The 21,646-nt window shown below is 38.5% G+C and overlaps 1 protein-coding gene across 3 annotated transcripts in view; it reads right to left on the bottom strand.

Annotated features, from left to right (window-relative positions):
• Positions 1–1,784: 1,784 nt before the first annotated feature.
• mdga1 (MAM domain containing glycosylphosphatidylinositol anchor 1) overlaps positions 1,785–21,646 on the bottom strand; it is a 380,665-nt gene continuing 360,803 nt past the window's right edge. For all 3 annotated transcript variants that reach the window (XM_008125164.3, XM_062973681.1, XM_016990606.2), the window contains 2 exons: positions 14,647–14,755; positions 1,785–13,307 (listed from right to left, as the gene is read on the bottom strand). In XM_008125164.3, the coding sequence (XP_008123371.1) occupies positions 13,216–13,307; positions 14,647–14,755 (201 nt within the window). In that variant the 3' untranslated portion in view covers positions 1,785–13,215. The remainder of the gene's footprint in view (positions 13,308–14,646; positions 14,756–21,646) is intronic.

The raw sequence follows: 21,646 nt of genomic DNA, 5'->3' as shown, positions 1-21,646 counted from the left end.
CTGCATAGGAAATCCTGGAACTAGTTTGAGGCCTGGATGGTGGTTACACAAACCAGAAGCACTAATGCGCATTAAGAGCTTTTTTGTGCACTTTTGTGGGAGCTTGTTGTCTTCCCACCACAGTTTGAAGCTAGCTTTGACCTGCATTAAATGATCAGTGTAGATGAGGCCAGAGTTGCCTAGTTGGATAACAATTCCCAGAACCTCCCTGCTAACATTTCAATTAGCTATGCTGACTGGGGATTTTGCAAATTGTAGTCCAAAAAGGTAATGCTTCCAAGCTGTGAACCTGATCCTTCCAATCAGTTCCACCTTGTGAGTCGTGCCTAATTTTCTACAATGCCAGCAACACCATACACTCCAGGGCATTTCTTAAGAACTGTTATGTAATTCTGTGTGTGAAATGTTAAAATTAAAGTATTGATTTCTTGCTGAATTGTAGTTTATTCTGAAGAGGATAAATGGGGTTGGCATTTTTATAGGTTCCCATCCCCCAAGACAAATAACTAATTGTGTTTATGTGTGTGTATGTGCAGTGTGACCGTGAAATCTAAAGAACATATTGATGAATTTGAATCAAACTTTTTGTGTGTGATGTTTGCTGCACAACAAAGATCTGGAAGATCTCAGGGGAAATGTGGTTTATTGGAGGAGGGGCTGTGGGTTTCTTCTGGAAAATTAAGAAGATGTCTACCTCTGATAGTTTGTTGCTGTTGTTGAGGGATGGGTATTGGGGCAACAAAATGTGGGTGGTGGAGAATAAACCACATTCTCCTGTTTCTCTGCTCAGAATCATCATAGATTCTAGAGAAGTGGTTCTTAACCCACAGTCTCTAGATGTTTTTGGCCTTCAATTCCCAGTAATCATAACAGCTGGTAAACTGGGTGGGACTGCAGATTGAGAACCACTGTTCTAGAGGCTGCGTTTCTGCTGAAATACATGGCGAACAACTCTTACATAACTAGGTCTAGTGCATAGTTTGGCTCATAAACAACAAGGTTAGTGAGTCACTTTGTAGTTTACCTTTGATATAACAGTTTTGAATACAGCCAGCAGAGGGTGATGGAACACATTTTAACCATATGTCTTAATGATTTCAGTGGGTTACTGAGATCCAATTATTGGCTTTGTGAAATATTGTTATGAAATAGTGGAATATTTCACATAATATTTGCTTCTAACATCTTAACACAGAGCACTTAAAATGTGAACTCAGAAATCAAGACAGTCTACTGTGATCTTGTCGGAGCAAAGTCGAGGTGCTAGGTCCCATTACCTCTGCCACTACTTTGAGTGGATGAAACTGATCTGCTGATCTACAAAGAAATTGTACAAACACTTGATGGCTTTGAGAACTATAACAGGATTCATCAAATTACTGTAATATCCAGCATGTGTCAGATATTAACTGATTTCAGATGCTACACAGGGTTGGGCTTGGTTAATAAGATGGGAGACCATCAAGAATTTCAAAGTAATGAGATACTACTTTGAGATCAGAAAGTCATTTCCAGCTAGAGCTAGTCAAGAGTCTTGCTTGAAATCTGGAAAGAGTAAAACCTGAGTTCTCATGCATCATATGTGTTGGATTAAATCCCCAGGAAGCTTGGAAAGGAACAAATGAGCTAAATGTTCTTTCTGTGAATTATGGTATACGTTTGATTTCTCAAACCAAAGTTGCTTCATTATTTCATTATTGAACATTGTATGGACCTGTGTAATGTGATCCAAATTTGAATGCTGAGCTAGAAAGGAAAAACAAAAGCTAAACTATAAAAATAAATCATGAAAAATTAAAATTATCTTTATTTCTGATCAAGTCTCAAAATAGAACACATGTATTTCTCAGGAACATTTTGGTTTCTAAGAGCAGGGAAATGTAGTATTTGAATTTCAGAAATGTCTTTTGGCTAAGGTGGCTGTCTTAAAACTAAAATGCAAGTACTGTCAAACTACATGTGAAACGTTGCACATAAATCTGAAATGAGCTCAAAGGGGCATACTAGACATTCTTTCCATTGATATGGTTTGGCGATTATAAGAAGAAATGCATAAAGTGTAAAAGGTGTAAAAACAGGTAATTCAGAACACAAAAAATATCTAGCAAGGACTGAAATGTGAAGTTTAAATGATCACAAGCAATTACTTACAGACAAATCCAAAGCTGAAAATCTCAATGACATTTTGTATGGTATTTCAATGTGGGAATCTAAGCAAATGTCCTTTAGCAAAATTAATTTTAGTGTAATAATCTCTCTTATGCAAGTAGCAGCAGGAACTATACTAAATATTCATTCACCTATTTTTCCAAACTGTGTCTTGGGCAACAGGCTGTTCTTTGTGCTGTATTTGCCTATGTAGGACCCTGGTAATCTGCACAAAGGTCAAAGGAGGGGACGGATGTCCCACTGAACATGTTGACACATTCCCATGCAATTTTATTCTATTTTTCCTGCACACTATGTCCACGCAAGCCTTAAAAAAACAGGAAGTGATTTTGAGAAAAAAAAATATGGCCACTGCAGGGTGGGAAAGTGAGGGGTTCTCAAAAACATAAAACTCTAAGGGACCAGATTGGCTATTTGTCCAACCTTTGGTCATGCAGATGTGGCAAAAGCTCCAATAGAAACCGCACTAGCTTGATCTGTTGGCTGTTGATAGGCTCTTAATTAATGGCAGGGGGGTTATATACTGTACACCATATCAGCTGCATTTTTATACCCTGGATTTATAGAATCATAGAATCATAGAGTTGGAAGAGACCTCATGGGCCATCTAGTCCAACCCCCTGCCAAGAAGCAGGAAATCGCATTCAAAGCATCCCCAACAGATATACTTTATTATACACCTAGTATAGCAGCACATTTCTATACAGTGGTGTTGCCCTTGGCATCAGAGAAATATAGTTGTTAAATTCTCAAGTACATATACACCCATTCTTTCCTCTCTACTCGATTCTGAAAATCACCACTACAGAACAAAGTTAAAAAGAGATGCTCTGTTCAGAATATGCAGCTATAATTAGTGGCGGTGCCAAAGTTCATAATGACTTGGTTCAATATAGATATTTGTCCAGCTTGTAATGGTTGACTGTACTATGAATCGAGTGTCATATGCGCCCGACATCCTTCTCTGGTTCAGAATGTTAAATGAGATTCTTTGACTGCCTGATCAGCATTCAGCAGACCAGCCGCCCAAAGCCAGATGCTTTGTAGGCATACGCACTGCAATTCTTCAGAGTTAACCCCTTGCTTTTGATAAGCCTACTACTGAATGCTGTGAAATTACCTGAGCTTTTTAAAATGTACATACAATTTGTGAAATGATCTCATGCTGCCAGATTTCCAGCCACAAAAGAATGGTACCCACCTTTCCCTACAACGTCAATCATGCATGGAAAACCAAACCAAAGCAGAGTTTTCAGAGCAGGAAGTAAACTAATGCATGGACACGGAGCAGCATCTGTGTGCACAAGGTAACATTATTAGCCATGAGAGAACTCTTGGAAAAAATAAAGCTTTTTGCTGAATGTTCACTGAGAACACTGGTTCATGCCAGGGATGAAAAGAAAACTCACAAATTTTCTAGTCTGTGATGAAACATGAGACTCTGACAAGAAAACAGTCAAACACAATAAGGTTTTTTCATAATTCAGTACTTTTTTTGTAAAAAAATATCCCCCAAATCCCTTGTTTTTGTGCAAAAAACATTGATTACACAGAGAAAAGTAGTCAAGATCCTGCACCAAAGACATGACTATGATGATGTAGCTATGTCTCCCCTGCAAATCCTACCTGCAGGTGATTTTTGGGAAGTGCTGGAGAGCAGGACAATGAGTGATGATGTGCTCAGCCCTCTCCCAGGGGTAAAACGTGGCAAGCATCTGTGACAGGACCTGGGTGTGTGTGTCGGATCACTTGAAAAGTAGGTTGCTTAAGACTTTTGATCATTGCATTGATTCAATGACCATAACCATGAATTCGCATAATCATAACATCATGAGGTAGGGTTATGATATTGAACAGCATGTCTGCCCATGTGTATTTTGTTTATTTGTGCAAAATACACCATTTTCTGTTAAAAATGATTTTTGAGAAAGCATTTTTCACAGGAAAGACCTGAAGTATTAAAATTATCAAAGAAAGCAATGGTTTTTTGTAGTCTTGCCCATGACATTTGGATATGATTTGCATGCAAGAATGAAATAGGCATTGTTCTCGTATGAAGGAATTAAGATTTCTATCCCTAAAACACTAAGCCAATTCTGAACCAAGCCAAAGCGAGTTTCCTATACAATCACAAGCAGTGAAAGAATCTGTGCAAATGCTATTATATCATAAAGAATCTCCTTGTTAAATGCCTGTTGCAGGCAGAAGTAAATAAAAGATAGATTTGGATCTACTGGTAAACCTCTGAGTGACTGGCAGTAGTTCTGGAAGGGTTTTCTGACTTCCAACTACTTGTCAAATAGCAACAACTAAAATTTGTGAAAACGTGAATGGGAAACTAAGGACAATTTTGTGGGTGAGAAGGCTAAAAGCTTCATTCAGTGAGCTGAAACAGATCATTGCACTGTTGAGCCTGTGCTCAAAAGTACTGACAACCTTTCTTCAATCCCAAATCAGTCTACAGCACTGCACCTTTTATGCAAACATGTGGTTTCAATTGGCAGATCTCCAGCTCCCTATAACATGGTTATGGTTTTGCATTCGTGAACAGTACTAAATATGATTTTGACATTACGACCATAATTTAGAATTATATTGTGAATACTTAATTATTTTGGAAGCTGCCTTGGGTCCCACTCTTGGAGAAAGACGGAATATAAATGCAATGAATAAATAATAAGTAAATAAGACTATAATTCATTGCATTGGGAGAAGGATAGTCATCCTGTCAATGATCAGAAGTTTAGGAGAGGGAAAAAAGTAAGGCCAGGAGAAGTTAAATATTTAGTTAAGTATATGCTGTAGGATTCTGGACATTTTTATAAAGCATGACAATTTGCTACATTTTCATAATAACTCCTTTGAATCAAGGAACCTCTCCTTGATTAACAGTAGAGCTCGCATTGCTAGTGTCTAAATTCCTGGACCACAAACTTCTTGGATTTTGGGGAAAGTGGTAATTGCAGTGGAAGTATTGTTTCCTTCTATGGCTTCCTCACAAATTTTATATTTAGAAAGCTCCTTAAAAACATTATTCTGTTCCTCCTATTCCTACATTATTGTTCTAGGGTAAAGGTAAAGGTTTTCCCCTGACGTTAAGTCCAGTCATGTCTGACTCTGGGGGTTGGTGCTCATCTCCATTTCTAAGCCGAAGAGCTGGCATTGTCCATAGACACCTCCAGGTCATGTGGCCAGCATGACTGCATGGAGCACCGTTTAATTAATACTGTTCTAGAGAACAGTGTTAATCCTTAAACTCATTGCCTTCGGAGCTTTGCGTGACAAATGGCTACTCCTTGAGGAAGATAACACCCCTGGCCTTTGTGACAGTGTGTATATATCTATATTTTTATACAGAATTATGCTTAGATAATAATCATTATTGGGTAATTGAGGTCAGGATGGATACTACAGAAAGGGATTTTAGAATAATGAACTAGTACCACTGATGGTCACATCTATAACACTGTGCCACAATAGATACCAACAAGATGTTCTTCTGATTATTATATTAATTTTAAAGTATGGAGTCTGGAAAAGCCATTTTAATCTAAAATACCAAGCTTTTGCAAGTTTAACATGTGGTAAAAATGAATTACAACCTGGACTGGCTCTTCCACGTAACAGGAAAACAGTTTGCTTTAAGCAGGACTGGGACAGATGAAACCGAAAGCAAGAATTGGTGTTCTAATGCTACAGCATGACTTTTCAAGGAACTGGCCTTTATTGATGTTTGGGGATGAGAGGGACTACAATTGAGCTATGCCTTAGGCATTAACCTATTTGGGGCTGTAGTATACCAGTGGCAGGATAAAACAAAGTCTGCTCATAACTAGGAACCTAATGTTGTATCAATGTAACCATCAATTTACCTGCTAAATAGTTAAACTGTCTTCATTTCATCTTTCATCAACTGGAACATACACACATTTTTGTTTTTGAATTTTTGGATGTGACTTTTCACAGATTTGATTAAAAATGTGCTCTCTGGGAATTGCTAGATCTTCTGTTGTGACTTTTTGGTAAATGTCCTTCAGTCATGCTGGTGAATCTGGAGATTTCAAAGGAAATTAACCATAGAGATGAGTTGGAAGACCTAGACACTCCTGGAGGTCTTCTCTTAATGTAAAAAAAAAAATCCCAGCATTTTATTTTTATTTTTGCAATTTTTCACTTTCAGGGTGGTCCTTTGCCCCTAACCCCAATGTGGAGGGCTGACTGTATTATGGTCTGCTACTGCAATCTAACATGCTACAGTTACTTCTGTTATCTTAGATCCTTGTTGTCTAATATCCATATCTTTTGTCTTTAATCCTAATAATAGTCCCAAACTGAACAGACACATGAATCTGATATTTACCTAAAGGTTGACTCTCCATGCAAGAACTGGTAAATCTATTTAGGACTACCAGTAGGATTAGACTTTGCTTCCAGTAACAACCAGGCCTGAGTGAACAAGAATATAATTGTTTGTTCTTACATGTTAATTCACATATTTTATATATGTATTAGCAACCACCTCCTGGCCTTGCATCAAACATAAGGCTGCCCTGGCTTGGCTTTCTGTTTGGGGCAAAACTCAAGAGCACTCTGATGCCTTTGCCTTCCTCTTTTGCTGCCAAACAGATAAGGGTTGTAAGCTTCCTGTGATAACCAAAGTCTCTAGCCTGCAGTTACCACAGAACATAATTGGCCCTTGTTAAAATGCAATTTTCCAAGGCACTATGGGAGATCTTTCTCTGTAAATGTCATGCTCATTTATTAAACATCATCTGAGGCCAATCAGGGCAAATGGAAAACACTGAAACACGGAGACAGCACTTTAAAGACTGGCAGGTCCTATACAGAGGATGCCAGTCCTGTTCTTGGCATGCTGGTTTTGGTTACAATGTGCTCCATGTAACTGAAAGAAAAGAAGCATAAATTGCAAAAATGACCGACTATGAGAGTAGGAAGTCAACGGAAGCAGCAGATTAGAGGATTCTGATAGAGGCAAACAAGGGTTCCATATTTTGAATGTTTCCATTATACTAGAGTGGAATAAATCCAGGTCTCAACAACATGAATACCTCCATAAGGCCTGAGCAATGTCATGTAAGCTTTAAAATAGGGATTACATAGATAAACGACTTCATGTCTATTGAAGAATATTGGTTAACTTATCTAGTCTGAAATCTCTCATCCTTTATATAAGGTGCACCTGAGCTACAATTGTATTGTAGCAAATCAGACATTAAATTCTGATCGCTTCACCTGTTCAGTTATAAAAATGTATTTGTATCTGTCATTGATGATATAGCTCTATAGAAATTATTGAGATGTCCTTGGAACCATGCTAAAGTGGCCCTCCTTAGGAATAACTGATATTACATGTTTAAGATATATCTATAATGACAGGAAGAGAGACAACCACGCCAATGAAATTATACATTTCCCCTAGTCAGATGCTACAAACACCCAGATTTCAATACTCTAAAATCACCCCTTCCTTCTCATTCATTCCTCTGACCTTTTTCCATTGGTTAGATAAATCACATAATATCTTGTCTGCTCTTTTGATTAGTTTTGTGAAACTAATTATTCCATATAAGAAATACATTCTATTTCACCTGGTGGGAATACAATCCTTAGACTGCCTTGACAATACAAGCACAGAAAGTAATGAGGTACTATTTTTCAAAAGGCAACAAATGCATAGCAGTAAAAATCAAACTTACAGGGGGCATCTGTATACATATGTTGAATGTAAAAATCTCTGCTGCTTCTGATCCAGGATCTATCAATTCTGGTGGTAACTCTTCAACTGTAATACCAGATATGCTTTGAAACCATATGAAACAATCATAGAGTTGGAAGAGGCCACATGGGCCATCTAGTCCAACCCCCTGCCATGCAAGAAAAGCACAAAGCACCCCTCACAGATGGCCATCCAGCCTGTTTAAAAGTCTCCAAGGAAGGAGCTTCCACCACACTCCGAGGCAGAGGTCCACTGCTGAATCAAGATGGTAATATGCTTGTTCTCAGTACATGGAAGTTTGTATATGTCCTCTGCATCTGGAAGCTGTATTTAACTGTTAGGACAGATAATGTGTTTTATTAATACTGATGTAAGTTAATAATTATTTTTTAACTGATTTATAGTGCACTGTACACTTTTATATATGTGTTTTTTGTAAGCCGCCCTGAGTCCCCTGTTGGGTGAGAAGGGCGGGATATAAATATTGTAATAAATAAATTGTAATAAATAGACCCACTATTCAAGATACTGTATTACCATTTTTAACAGCATATCTTATTTATTGCTCTGATAAAAATGTTTAAATGTAAGAATGTGAACATACAAAATATTCTGCAGATACCCACCCACACAGCTTTGATCTTTAACTGGAATGCCTTCTTGATTTTATTGCATCTCGTGCAACAGATACTTTGATAAAGATAATAGCAGCTCTTATTTTTGTAGTACCTCCCAGGATAGCTCAACCTATATTTACAGTTGTATTCATAGTGATTGCTTAGAGGCAGCTGTGTGCCTCACTTCTGAGGTGGAAGGAATGTCTCATGTGACAAGTTCATCACAATAGAGAGGGCCAATTACGCAAGACTACAACCAGCCAAAGCACTCCTTTAATCTGGTTTTATCTTCAAAAGTTTACATGTCTAGGGACCTGGGTGCTAAGCTTCTTATATTCAGAAAAAAGGGCCACTTTGATGAATCAGAATGATAATTTTATATGTACTCTAAATAACAGCACAACACCTGACAGCTATTAGGCTGTAAGTAGCTTTTGATTCCTAAGTGGTTGATAATACTTCACTGAAGTACCTGACATTTACTTGGGAGGTCTGAATGTTCAAGTGTCTAGAGAAAAATCCTCTCTTTTGGGAAACTATTTGTTTCCCTACAAAGCTGTGGAAGAGAATATTTGTGATTTCATTGTGGCAATGGGGCAGAGAGGAATTCTTTAGCATGTTTTTCCCTTCCCACAAAGCCCCTGGGAATGATGCTGTCTTGACATAGCACTGTTCCCAGAGTACGTTCTGTTCCAAATTAGAAAGGGAATATTACCTATCTACTTGAAATCAGTAGGAAATGTTTTCTCCTCTGTGAAGGTAATCAAAAGAAAAACCACTTTCTTTTAAAAAATTGGGCCTAATACTGCATGTAATAGAAACTTGCAAACATTTTTTAGCTTTCAGCATGAGCTCATCCTTGACAGGTTCTACAAGTACGCTACATTGTCCTGCATAAGGGAGTTGTCCTTACTGCTGTACTAGCTCACTCTGTTCCTCCTGTGAGTAATCTGGTCAATGTCATGAAATCTTTCATTCTGGGCAGGATCCAGTGCTGTCACTTGGCTGATGGAATAGCTCCTGTCTTCAGAACCGGGAGATGGGAGCAATTCCTTCTCTCCTTCCACTGCTGCAGTCTTGTATTTCTGAGAAATTCACTCATAGCAATAGCAGATTCCTACTGACTGGATCAACACCTTTCACTTTTATATTTCTGACAAGCAAAGGCACTTGAAAACATTTTTTCCCCAAGAAAAGGTAACCAATTGCTTCTAAGCCATAGCAAGGAAAGAGAATGAACACGAGACAGGTATCTACACATGAGGCTCCCTGAGACTTCTGTGAGGATGATTAAAAGGCCGATTTCTCATTGGTAGATACCTGATAGTGGTATACTTGGTCAATCCCTACAGGACAATCTAGTCTTTCCATGTAAATAGGCACTTCTTTCATCCATTCTCACATAGACTCATGCTCACATAATAAAGCTGATATTGAGCGGGTTGCAAGATCAGTATTTTCTCCCTGTTCTGAGGACAGATTCAGATGCATGCAAAACCTTGGAAAGCTGGAGGGATAGGTTTGCTAGGCCCAACCATGCAATCATATCTTCTACAAGATCTCTCCCAATGTCTTCAAATAATGTAACTATGATAAACTTTTGATCTGTGTCTCTTGTTTGCCTAATTCGGGGCTTCTTAAACTGTGGTTTCTGACTCCAAATAGGGGACACATAGCTCAGTGTTTGGATCCTGAAAAAAATTATGAATCTCACCTACTGGCAGGTTTAAACATTTTCATGAATCTATTGTGCAGTGTTTACAGTGGACTCTGTGGAAGATGCTTCAGCTGTACTTCATAAAAAAGGATGGAACCAGAAGGGGTCCCAAGTGGAAAACTAGTTCCTGCTAAAAGTTGGAAGAGATTTGCCTAAAGACCAAGAAGGCATCCTATTAGTACTGGTAGAACTCCAATGGTTCTAAGAACCCTGTGATCAGAAGAAAAGGTGATGCAGCCTTCATTTTTAAAATCTCATTAATGGAAATATTAGATGTTTAAGACCCCTCTCCTTTTTTGTGCCTCCTTCTGCACCAATATTGTATATGTATTTTATTTTGGTTAATGATCCATTTTTCACTATTAGCATCCTGTTTTTGAAAGACATGACTGAATTCTTTGTCAGAGCTTGCTTCTAGTTTAACAGAGATAAACAACTATAGATTTTAGTTCTTTTGAACAGCAAAAATGCCTTTGGGCAGAAGAAATCATATAACCAGATCCTGATTAAGTGATATGGTAATGTTAGATTAAAGAAAATGCCAAGGTGCTATAAATGCATTGCCAGAATCCATATACTCAGATAGAAATATCACCACATCCTTACCCTTTGCTTTTTTTGCTCCCATCTCCACCTTTCCTAAAACTTTTATAGCTATGATAACATTGTGTATTTCCGGTAACACATGATATCATAAATCTGAATTTACCTATATATACGAACATAGATATTGTTCTGATATCCCATAGAATGAAGATACCAATCATAATATGCATTTTCAGCTGTACAAAGTTTTGAAGATGTCCACTGGAAGGAGAAAACACAATTTCATGGAAGTGCTGAAGATAATCTGGCCATAACTATGTGCTTGACTTGCTTAGGACTTCAGTAGCTTCCTTAAAACAATAAACTCAGCTCTGAAAACATCATTTTTTTTAAAAAATGTGTGGAATAGTGGCAAAAATACCTGATAATGGAGAGGTCACAATATTTACTTTTATCTACATTATTTTAATCTCCCCCCTCTATATAATTATTATTGACTGGGGAAGCCCAAACTTGTTCATTGAATATAGTTGGGAAGATAATGGGAATTCTACACCTAAATAGATCAATGATGGAATTCTACAATCTGAAATAGATCCTGGAATACAAATGCAATTCACAATGTGGGAGTAATGGATGCATTTGTGTCATGCATATACTTACATGGTATCTATCTCTTTTCCATGCTTGTAATCACAGGAAGGGGATGATAAGACCTACCCCTAGCAGCTCATTGTGGCAGCATGTTCTGACCAATTCCACTTGGCTTTAAAACTGTAGCATCAGACCTAAAGATTTTGTTGGCTCACTATTGCCAACCTCAAATCTGGAAGTAACAATCTGACTTGCCTGGGATAATTTATTTTCTCACAGTGGTAGCATAGCATACATCATATAGTCTTCAACTCTGTATGCATTTATTTTTTAAATAAATCCAAATATTTCTTTTAAATCCAAAGATTTCACCTTTTGAAACTGAGTACACTGCCTATTTCAATTCCTAGGAGTTTGGCATGTTTCACTCCCTGATTCTTTGTATTACCACCAAACTTCTAAGACTTCACCTGTCTCCCACTTCATCACGTAACAAGATACAGCTGGTTTGTCCTTAAATAGGTAACCAAGCACCATGGTATCAGCACCCTGTGATTAGTAATATACCAAGAATTGGTACCACAATTAACATGCAAGTATTGCCATTTCAGAAGTCATAAGGACAACCTGGGGGAGAGATCAGGAGAAAATTAAAAGAAATATATGATTCTCCCTGCATTTTTTAATGTAGCAGTTGTGACTTACACAAAGAGAATGAGAAGCTGATAAATTAACATTAAAATGAAAGGAGATCCTTGCTTTAAGGCTTCCAAGGTTCAGGCTTTGACATCGACTGACTGCAATGCCACCATCTAGCCATCTTGCTTCGGTGCTCTACCATGAGGCCTTTAGTTTTAGTCTCTGTGCTGGATTTTGACAATCTGTCTGTGTGATAGTGAACAGAAATGAGTGCAAAGGGTAAGAGTTGAACAGCTCTTGAAGGGGGGAGGAGGAGGAGGAGGATGGAAGATGCCAACAAGCTGGTCCTGCAGCTTATGCTTGCCTCAAATTTCACCATCCTTCTCCACAGTGCACAACAGGTTTTGTTCTCTGCTTTACTAAGCCAAATGCTGGGCGCCCAAAGGTGTGAAGGATGATTCAAAGCAAATTGCACATGGACAATTAAATACATGAGAGTCTTGAAAATGCATATGGAGACTCTGAATACATGCAATGAGGGACAAGGATCTATGGTCACTAGGATGCAAGGAGGGGGTGGCCCCCAATGGAGACGAGTGGGATGTTCTTTTGGAAGGATGAGGGTGAGATGGTGCTGCAGCAGATAGGTGGCTGACAGAGCCCATCAGGGAAAAGTCATAACACAGAGATCCAGAAGGTGAGCACTGTGCTAAAATGTCTCCACAAACTGTGGCTCCGCAGTCAAGAAGGTAACTGTTCTGGTAGAAATTTGTGCTTTAATATATTTTGTTTTTGTTTAAAACAAAAGTTCCCACTTCCCTGAGGAAGTCCTGTTCACTGTTCATAGGGAAACATGGCCTTGCCCCCTTTCATCTATCCTTTTAAATATCTTTTTTCATCCTTGCTTTTGCCTTTTCATTCTGTTATTCACAGCTCTTCTTTCCATTGCTTCCTCCCACTTTCTCTTGTGTCTTTATTTTTATTCATACTTGCTTGGTTTTTAAACATGATGACTTCCTCCAGGAATCCTTCAGGTTCTGAATTGGATCTCCTTGGTGTAGTCATGCTTGTTAGTCTTTGGTAACATACAGACACTTTGGTGTGCCAGTGAGGAGTGGGAGCAAGAGGAGCAGAGGTGACCAAGTAGGAAAGGAGGAGGAATGTCTTAGATTGAAGAGTAGAACAGTTGCTTGCTATCATCTGAGCAGTACATAAAGGAAGAAAAGTAGAGGTCCACAGAGGAAAGATTTGTGGTGGGTGACTGCACCATTTCCTGGAAGGGCAACCGCTGTAGGACAAGTAAGAGAGGGATTTAGTCACATAAAACTTTCATGTCTTGCAAAATAGGTAATTACGGAATGAGCTGATAGTTCAAAGCAGTGTTTCCCAATCTTTGGTCCTATAGATACTTTGGACTTCAGCTCCCAAAATTCCTACAACTAACCAAGCTCGCTTAAGCTTCTGAAAGATGTAGTCCCAAACTCCTGGAGAACCAAAGCTTGAGTACCACTGGCTAAATGGATAGAGAGAATCCTAGGAATGAATCATAACAGGCAATCCAAAGTATTATGAAAACATAAGACTACCTCAGCCACTAGACATGAGACAATATAGATATACTAAATGAAAAAAATAGAATGGCATAATACGCAAAACAGCTTTATACCAAGCAACACCATTTAGCTATATTATTATTCGTTACTCAGAATAGTAGTGAGTATTGACAGATGTTCACCTTACATTCTACATGCGGAGTTGGGGGGGGGGATTCCTGGGACTTCCTGTCTGCAAAATCATGTCCTTTAAAATTGAACAATGGTGCCTCTCAAAACGTTAAATATTATTTAACAGAAGCATCCAACTGAGTTCCACTTACCATAGCTCTAAACTCATCATCTTTGATGCAAGTCTCATTGGAATGTATCATATCAATAAAAGTTAATGAAAAACTGGCTTTCTTTTTGGTATAAGTGCTTTTGTGATTGTCAGGAGGCAGAGTGATTTCAAACTGATATATTCAGGAAAGATTTCGTCATAATTTTAGAACGATCTCTCTGTCTTGGGATGCACACAGCATTCAATAAAGGTTAGTACTTATTTACAGAGATGTTCTAATTTTTACCCTATGGCTATTACTCCTAATTACTGTTTCCCCTTCTTATCACTAGGGTGCTTTTAATAAAAACCCCAACTCATTTGGCTAAATAACTCTACTGTGGCAAAGATTTTAATGAACAATAAACATTCTATTATTACTTGTTACAAAGTGGTTAAAACCTGGTCACTTCAGAAATAGCATTTCTGCCATCTGCCTCCACCTTTGCAGAATAAAGTAATCAAATTTAAGTCTGTTTTAATGTTATATGCTTTAGGTTGTAATTTACATACTGTTTTAATTTTTAGTGTTAGCCTAAATGTTTTTAACTTTAGTCTCCTTTGGGAGAGAAAAAGCAGGGTATAAACTCTACTACTACTACTACTACTACTACTACTACTAATAAATGAAGCAGGCATGCACACTTTAGACAGTAATTAACATCCCTCCTCATGTCAATATGCAGAACTTTCCCAATCTTTCCTTGGATCTGGTGTGCAAGCATACATACGTTATAAGGATATGCACTCACCTTTATTTGGGGCAGTTGGCCTCCTTGGACAGTCACCCTTTTTCAGAGTGACATCATCAATGGCAATATCTCCTTCTGAACCTGTACCACGAACACCTTCAAAGATGATCTGCCGTGAGAGAATATTAGAGTTGGAAAAAATCTCTTGGGGCCATACAAGACTCCAGTAGTCCCATTACTACTAATACACCACTCCCTAAGATGTGAATGCAATGACAGTTACAGAGATAGAGAAAAACCACAGCAGAGAAAAAAATCTAAAACTGTAGTGAGGCCAATGGGTTTACTATACTTTATAGACAAATATGATGCAGACAAAAAAGGCCCTAGAGCAAATCAAGCCTCAACTCTCCATAAAAACCAAAATGACTGAATTGAAGGCATTGTCACATGGGTCACTAGAATATACAATAATGTTCAGCAAAGTAAGAAAAGAGGAAAACCACATTATGGTAGTAGGAAAAAAGGAAAACCATAGTATGGGTGGATAGACTCAAGAGTTTGCAAAATCTTTGTTGCTGTTGTTCATGAGTGCTTTTCAAGAAGTTTCTGACCAATGGTGACTGTAGGGTGAACCTACCACAAAGTTTTCTTGGTAAGATTTGATTAAAAGACATTCCTTTGAGGCTGAGAGAGTGTGGCTTGCCCAAGGTCACCTAATAGGTTCCATGTCTGGCTGTGGATTCAAACCTTGGTCTCCAGAGTTACCACCCAACAATTAAACCAGAGCTGTTAATAACTGATGGAGGAATGGAAATCGTTCAGTCCTTGGATTGCTAAAAGCCAAAGACAATTAGATGGCGATTAACAATTACAGAACCAAGAATCAATTGAGAATGCACTTTTAAGTTGGTCATTCACGTGGTAGGTAAAAACATCAATGGCACACTGCAAAGTGTAGCTTTTGATCCTTCCCCACCTGATGAGTTCTCCACAAGTCATTAGCTACTAAAGGAAATGGCTTTGCTGAACTGTCTGTTTGAAGTACTAGGATTCCATATCTAAGGAAAACTTTATTTTGTTCTGGAAAGTAGACTGCACACTCACAGCCTGAAAGTAGCAGAAACTTTCTGTTCCACTAGCTTATATATCTTGTTATTTTGTAAACTGGAGTACTATTTTAAATTTGGCATACTCGTGTATGAGCATCTTTCAGGAGCACTACACTTTTTGGGACAGGCTGAAATTGTTCACCCTTTGTGGATATTTATATAAGAGCAGAGGAAGCTGCCTTTCACTGGATCAGGCCACTGCTTCATCTTGTCCAATATTGTTGACAATGACTAGTAATGTTTGTTTTGGGTTTCACATGGGATTTTTCCCCAACCCTAACTCTAACTCTAAATAAGGGAATCGTACTTGGGATATTTTATGTACAAAGCATGTGCTCAGCCACTAAGGGTGCATTCAGTTTTTTAACTGCCGTGGCCCTGTGCTTTGGAATCTGGAGAGTTGTAGTTTGGCGAGGCACTAACAATTTGGCAGAGAAAGCTAAAGGCTTTACAAAATGACAGCTCCCAGGATTCTATAGCATTGAGCCATGGCAGTTAAAGTGACACCAAACTGCATTCATTTTATAGTGTAGATTTACTCTAAGACATGGTTCTTACAGTTTCTTGATAGTCCTATTTATTTTAATGAGTCATTATTACGCTATGTGCCCTATTTCTGAACTTCAGAATATGATGTAGGCCATGAAAATAGTGGGCTACAGAGGGATACACATCAGCCCTAGCGTGAGGCATGAATATTTGCTCCACTGCTATAATATCTATGGGCCACTCCCACAATGGCCACAGCACTGTTCTTCAAGACCTGAAAATCTCTGGGGGGGCCTTCATTCTCCAAGCCTGACAGTTACAGCTTCATTAGGCCATGCCATCCCTGCTGTTCCTATGGTTACAAGACTTTCTGGGCAGCTCAGGGCAGAGGTTCTGCCACATCCTAGTCTCTAAGGAGCACAGGCAACCTCTACATTTATCTCCTATTACGAATGAGGAGGCTACAAGCCATTCACTAACTGTCTCCACATAATAAAGCACTATATGGAATGTGCTGTGCTCAGATAGTCAAATGTACTCTCTATATATCTGTACGTATACCTGTGTATAAGTCTACACATTTTATAGTAAAAAATCAGTCCATAAACCTGAGTTAACTTATCCTTGGGTCAACGTGAGTAATGTATATTAACTCTTGTCAAAAAATGAGCCCTCCCATTCTGAGTAGAGTGGGAAAAGTCAAGAGCCCAGTCCATCTCGGATAGACTTAAAAGAAGCAACAACTTCCTCTAATCCAGTTTCTCAACCTGTGGGTCCCCAGGTGTTTTGGCCTACAATTCCCAGAAATCTCAGTCAGTTTACCAGCTGTTAGGATTTCTGGGAGTCGAAGGCCAAAACATCTGGGAACCCACAGGTTGAGGACCACTAATCACTACCATGGTGTTGCTCTTAGCCTTCTGAATGCCTGGGCAAGGAAATGGTAGAGGCAGGACCAAAGGGAGCATTGGTGCTTTCCCTTTTGTATGGCATGATTCTCAACTTATCCATGGATTATATCAGTATCCATAATTCAAATCCTCAAATCTGACCTCAATTTATAAAAAGGTAAGGTAACGGTTTCCCCTGATGTTAAGTCCAGTCGTGTCCGACTCTGGGGGTTGGTGCTCATCTCCATTTCTAAGCCGAAGAGCCGGCGTTGTCTGTAGACACCTCCAAGGTCATGTGGCCGGCATGACTACATGGAGCACCATTTCCTTCTCGCCGGAGTGGTACCTATTGATCTACTCACATTTGCATGTTTTCGAACTGCTAGGTTGGCAGAAGCTGGAGCTAACAGCGGGCGCCCAGGATTTGAACCTGGGACCTTTCAGTCTGCAAGTTCAGATATTCACTTGTGCTAGCCTCCTTTCCTCCACATTTTGCAATTTGGTTTTAAGAATAAAGATTCAATGGATGATTTTCTGTGCTATACTATCTGAGATTTCCACAGATCCACAATGCTGTGTTATGCTAGTGCAAAGTCAAAACTTTCAGGTATAGGAAGCAGGAAAGACATACGTATATACTCCCAATTTGTACCAGTTTGGTGTGTGTTTGTTTTTATGTCTCTTCTGTCCCATTCCCACATTCATCTCCATTTTTTAATAAAACTGTACAGACATTTCTCTTTGAAATTGTTTTTTGACAGGAATGAAGAAACCTGTCAATTTAGGTTTGCCTTCATTTTAAAGCTTTCCAGTCTTGAGTTAGTTTCATCCTCTAGAGTTTATGATTTTCAAATATAATATAATTTTTCAAAGTATACATGTTTTGTTTTGCAAACAATTCCCTTTAATGCATTTGTATATTTTTAATAATATAGACACTTTTGTGCACATTTTTGTTTGGAAGACTGCAATGCAATATTTTGACAGGTAGGCATATGAAAGGATAACTGCATCCTGGTTTGTGTATTGACTTGGGAAGCATGAATTTTATAACTTTTTATCAAGATGGTAACCTAATGAAATCCCCCCCCCCCTAATTTTTGAATTTCTTACAAAACTTGTATTTCCAAAGATATATTTTTAAATGTGCACACTTCTAAATGTCTTTTATCCTAAAATGGCTATCTTTAAATACATCTCAGCACATTTTAAGAGCCAAACACTGAACCCCAATGTTTAGGAAATGTATGAAATCTGATAGCTATATGTTCCAAACTATAGATGAATCCAGGAGGTTTAGGTCAGTTCAAAAGAACAAAATGGAAGCTTAGAAATATTCCTTCTTTTTAAAAGCACAGTGGCCACGCCAGCAGCTTTTCTAAGCACTGGAAATAATTGTTCAATAACTTAAGTTGAAGGTGTGCGTGTAGGAATAATACAAAACCCAAAAAAGTATCTAGACCTTTTATGCCCATGTGCTTCATTTTCAATACTAGTCTTGCATGTTTGTATATGTGAGCGTGTACAATAAGAACACCCGCATTTTCAATTTGCTACATGCCTCTTTCTTTTGCTGAGAGATCCTATTGTCTGAGATCAATATTTTGCAATGTAATGTTTTCCCCAAGATGAAATGCTTCTTGCTATTGTGATTGCTCTATGGAATTTGGTTGGCCACACACCCCAACTGGATCATGTTAGGTTATTAGCGAAGAGTGGAACAATTTCCCTCTCCCATTGCTTTTACTATTTTTTTTGATGATTTTTTCTTTTCTAAAAGGTATGTGCTACAGTATGGTTACTCACCATGCTATGGTATTTACACAGTTAACCAGATTATGTTTTTAAAAGTGGCAAAATTGCTGAATGCTTATTCCTTTCAATGGCACATGCAATCTGACAACATGTTTGCTCTGATGTGAGTTCCACTGAATTCAATGGAGCTTATTCTCAGATATTTGAGCATGGGATTGAAACTTTAGATCTTCATAGTATGTGTGTGTGTGTGTGTGTGTGTGTGTGTACACACACACACACACACACACACACACCCTCTGTATCTATCTCATCATTGTGCATAAACTTGATATTGCACTATGGGTTTTGAAAGGTCAATTGGGAAAATGATACAGCAGTCTAGATGTACCTGTACGACACTTTGAAGTGGTCATTTGAAAATGGTCTGGATAATTCTTATGGACTGACAAGAAAGCGCATAGGTCAGGTGGAAGAAGCGAAATAACCTTGGGGCACACCTCCATATTGTAACACTCATACATATACATGGCAAACGCTGATGTTTATGCTTCGTCCACTGTAAAATCTAAATGGCCCAGAAATCAGAACCATTACCATAGGAATAAAGACAATGTCTAGCCTGTACATCGAAGGAATAGCACTGGAGTGGGCTCATAAGCAACCAAGTAATAACAAATTAGTAGCCCATCCCTATTGTCATTAAGTGCACAGTCATAACTGAGCAACAAGCAATGAACAGCACATTGGCAAGTAACATGATTATTGCTTTATGGCACCCAAAAGCATGCTTTGCACTTCTGAGCTAAGTAAGAACAAAGCAAATGTGCACAGATGTGCTGTATTCATGAATTCATAAAAATATCATTCACTGAATAAAGAAAATAGGATGCAGGACATAAAATTCACATTAAATGCTTTAGGAATAAACACCTGTAGCACAAAAAACCAAAGGCATTGGAATAATAAGCTGCTGCTGCCCTGTACGTCCTCAAACATAACCCCTGCTTACAGAACAGATTTATGTCTGATTTTTCAAACCCATTGAGCTATTATGGCTTTACCCCCAAATTCCATCTTAGAAACTGTCATTCACCATGAGAATTAGGTGTGTCCTTGATGTGCCTTCTGAAAATAGAGCTCCTGGTATTCCCTGAGGACAGGGAATGACTATTAAGAGAGTTTTAGGTCTGCAGTGCAAAGAATCTGAGAAGGGAATCTGTGGCTACTGTTACATTGAAAGATTCCCGTTACAAGGTTTTGATTTTGAGGTTTTTAAAATCAATAGCTTAAATCCTGATCACAGAAACAACTGTATATTAAATCATATTATGGCGATGTTATTGGGCGTAACTTTGTTTTCATGAAATATCCTGTCTTTACTGATGATAAGATAGCTTCCAGATGCTGAAAGAAGTCCAAAGAGGGGTCTAGGAGGGGATCCCCATTAGGAGTGTAAGACTTCTAATGGATCTTGGAATTGTGGTTGCCTTTTTCATGTGTAAATAAACTGAAATTAGTGTGCATCTTACAATCGATGGCATCTTAGAACTGAAGAAATACGAAAAATCTAAAATACAGTAGAGTCTCACTTATCCAACACTCGCTTATCCAACGTTCTGGATTATCCAACGCATTTTTGTAGTCAATGTTTTCAATACATCGTGATATTTTGGTGCTAAATTCGTAAATACAGTAATTACTACATAGCATTACTGTTTATTGAACTATTTTTTCTGTCAAATTTGTTGTGTAACATGATATTTTGGTGCTTAATTTGTAAAATCATAACCTAATTTGATGTTTAGTAGGCTTTTCCTTAATTTCTCCTTACTATCCAACATATTCGCTAATCCAACGTTCTGCCGGCTCGTTTACGTTGGATATGCGAGACTCTACTGTACTTGAAAAATCTAAAATGCTGAAGAGGTGTTGTCCATGAGACAACACCTCTTCAGAAATAAAGCCTATATTAAAAACCTAGTCAAAGGTAGCATTCACAAACAACTGTAGTCAGAGTCACAATGAGTTCCCGTGTTAGTACTCACAAACTGCTGTATGAATATCAACATTTGAACAGATTCCTAGAAAACCTAATTTAATAAAACAGTGTTAGATGGTTCCATTTTCCTTCCTATTTATCTCAACACCAAGAAAAACTTTACCTGTCATGTTTCTGTGAGTCAAAATGCTACTAAACATAGAGTAGCAGAGACAATAAACAAACAGGCAAATAGAGGATCCTATGACTGCACTGCATAGGAGTCCCGGTGGCAAAGTGCGTTAAAGCTCTGAGCTGGAGACCGAAAGGTCCCAGGTTCAAACCCCGGGAGCGGCTGCTGTTAGCTCCAGCTCCTGCCAACCTGCCAACCTAGCAGTTTGAAAACATGCCAATGTGAGTAGATCAATAGCTACCGCTCCGTCGGGAAGGTAACGGGGCTCCATGCAGTCATGCCAGCCACATGACCTTGGAGGTGTCTAAGGACAGCGCCGGCTCTTCAGCTTAGAAATGGAGATGAGCACCACACCCCAGAGTCAGACATGACTGGACTTAACGTCAGGGGAAACCTTTACCTTTACCTATGACTGCACTGCATTTATTGCAAAACAGTGACAATAGAAGCAAGAATCTGCTTGGCTCATAAATCAAAAATGCCTTCTAAAACAGTTGTTCCCAATGCAGAAACGAGCCATTCTATAATGTGACTGCCATTTACAGCAGTGTCCTCAGATTTCCTTTCTTTATTTTCTCCCAAAGTGACATTGCCAGAGTATGAAAGGAACCAGTTAGCATTTTAATTTTTTAAATTTTTTTGC

Source organism: Anolis carolinensis, chromosome 1 (assembly GCF_035594765.1).
Source record: "Anolis carolinensis isolate JA03-04 chromosome 1, rAnoCar3.1.pri, whole genome shotgun sequence".
Classification (NCBI taxonomy): Eukaryota; Metazoa; Chordata; class Lepidosauria; order Squamata; family Dactyloidae; genus Anolis; species Anolis carolinensis.
This window is presented reverse-complemented; position numbering and strand designations above follow the sequence as displayed.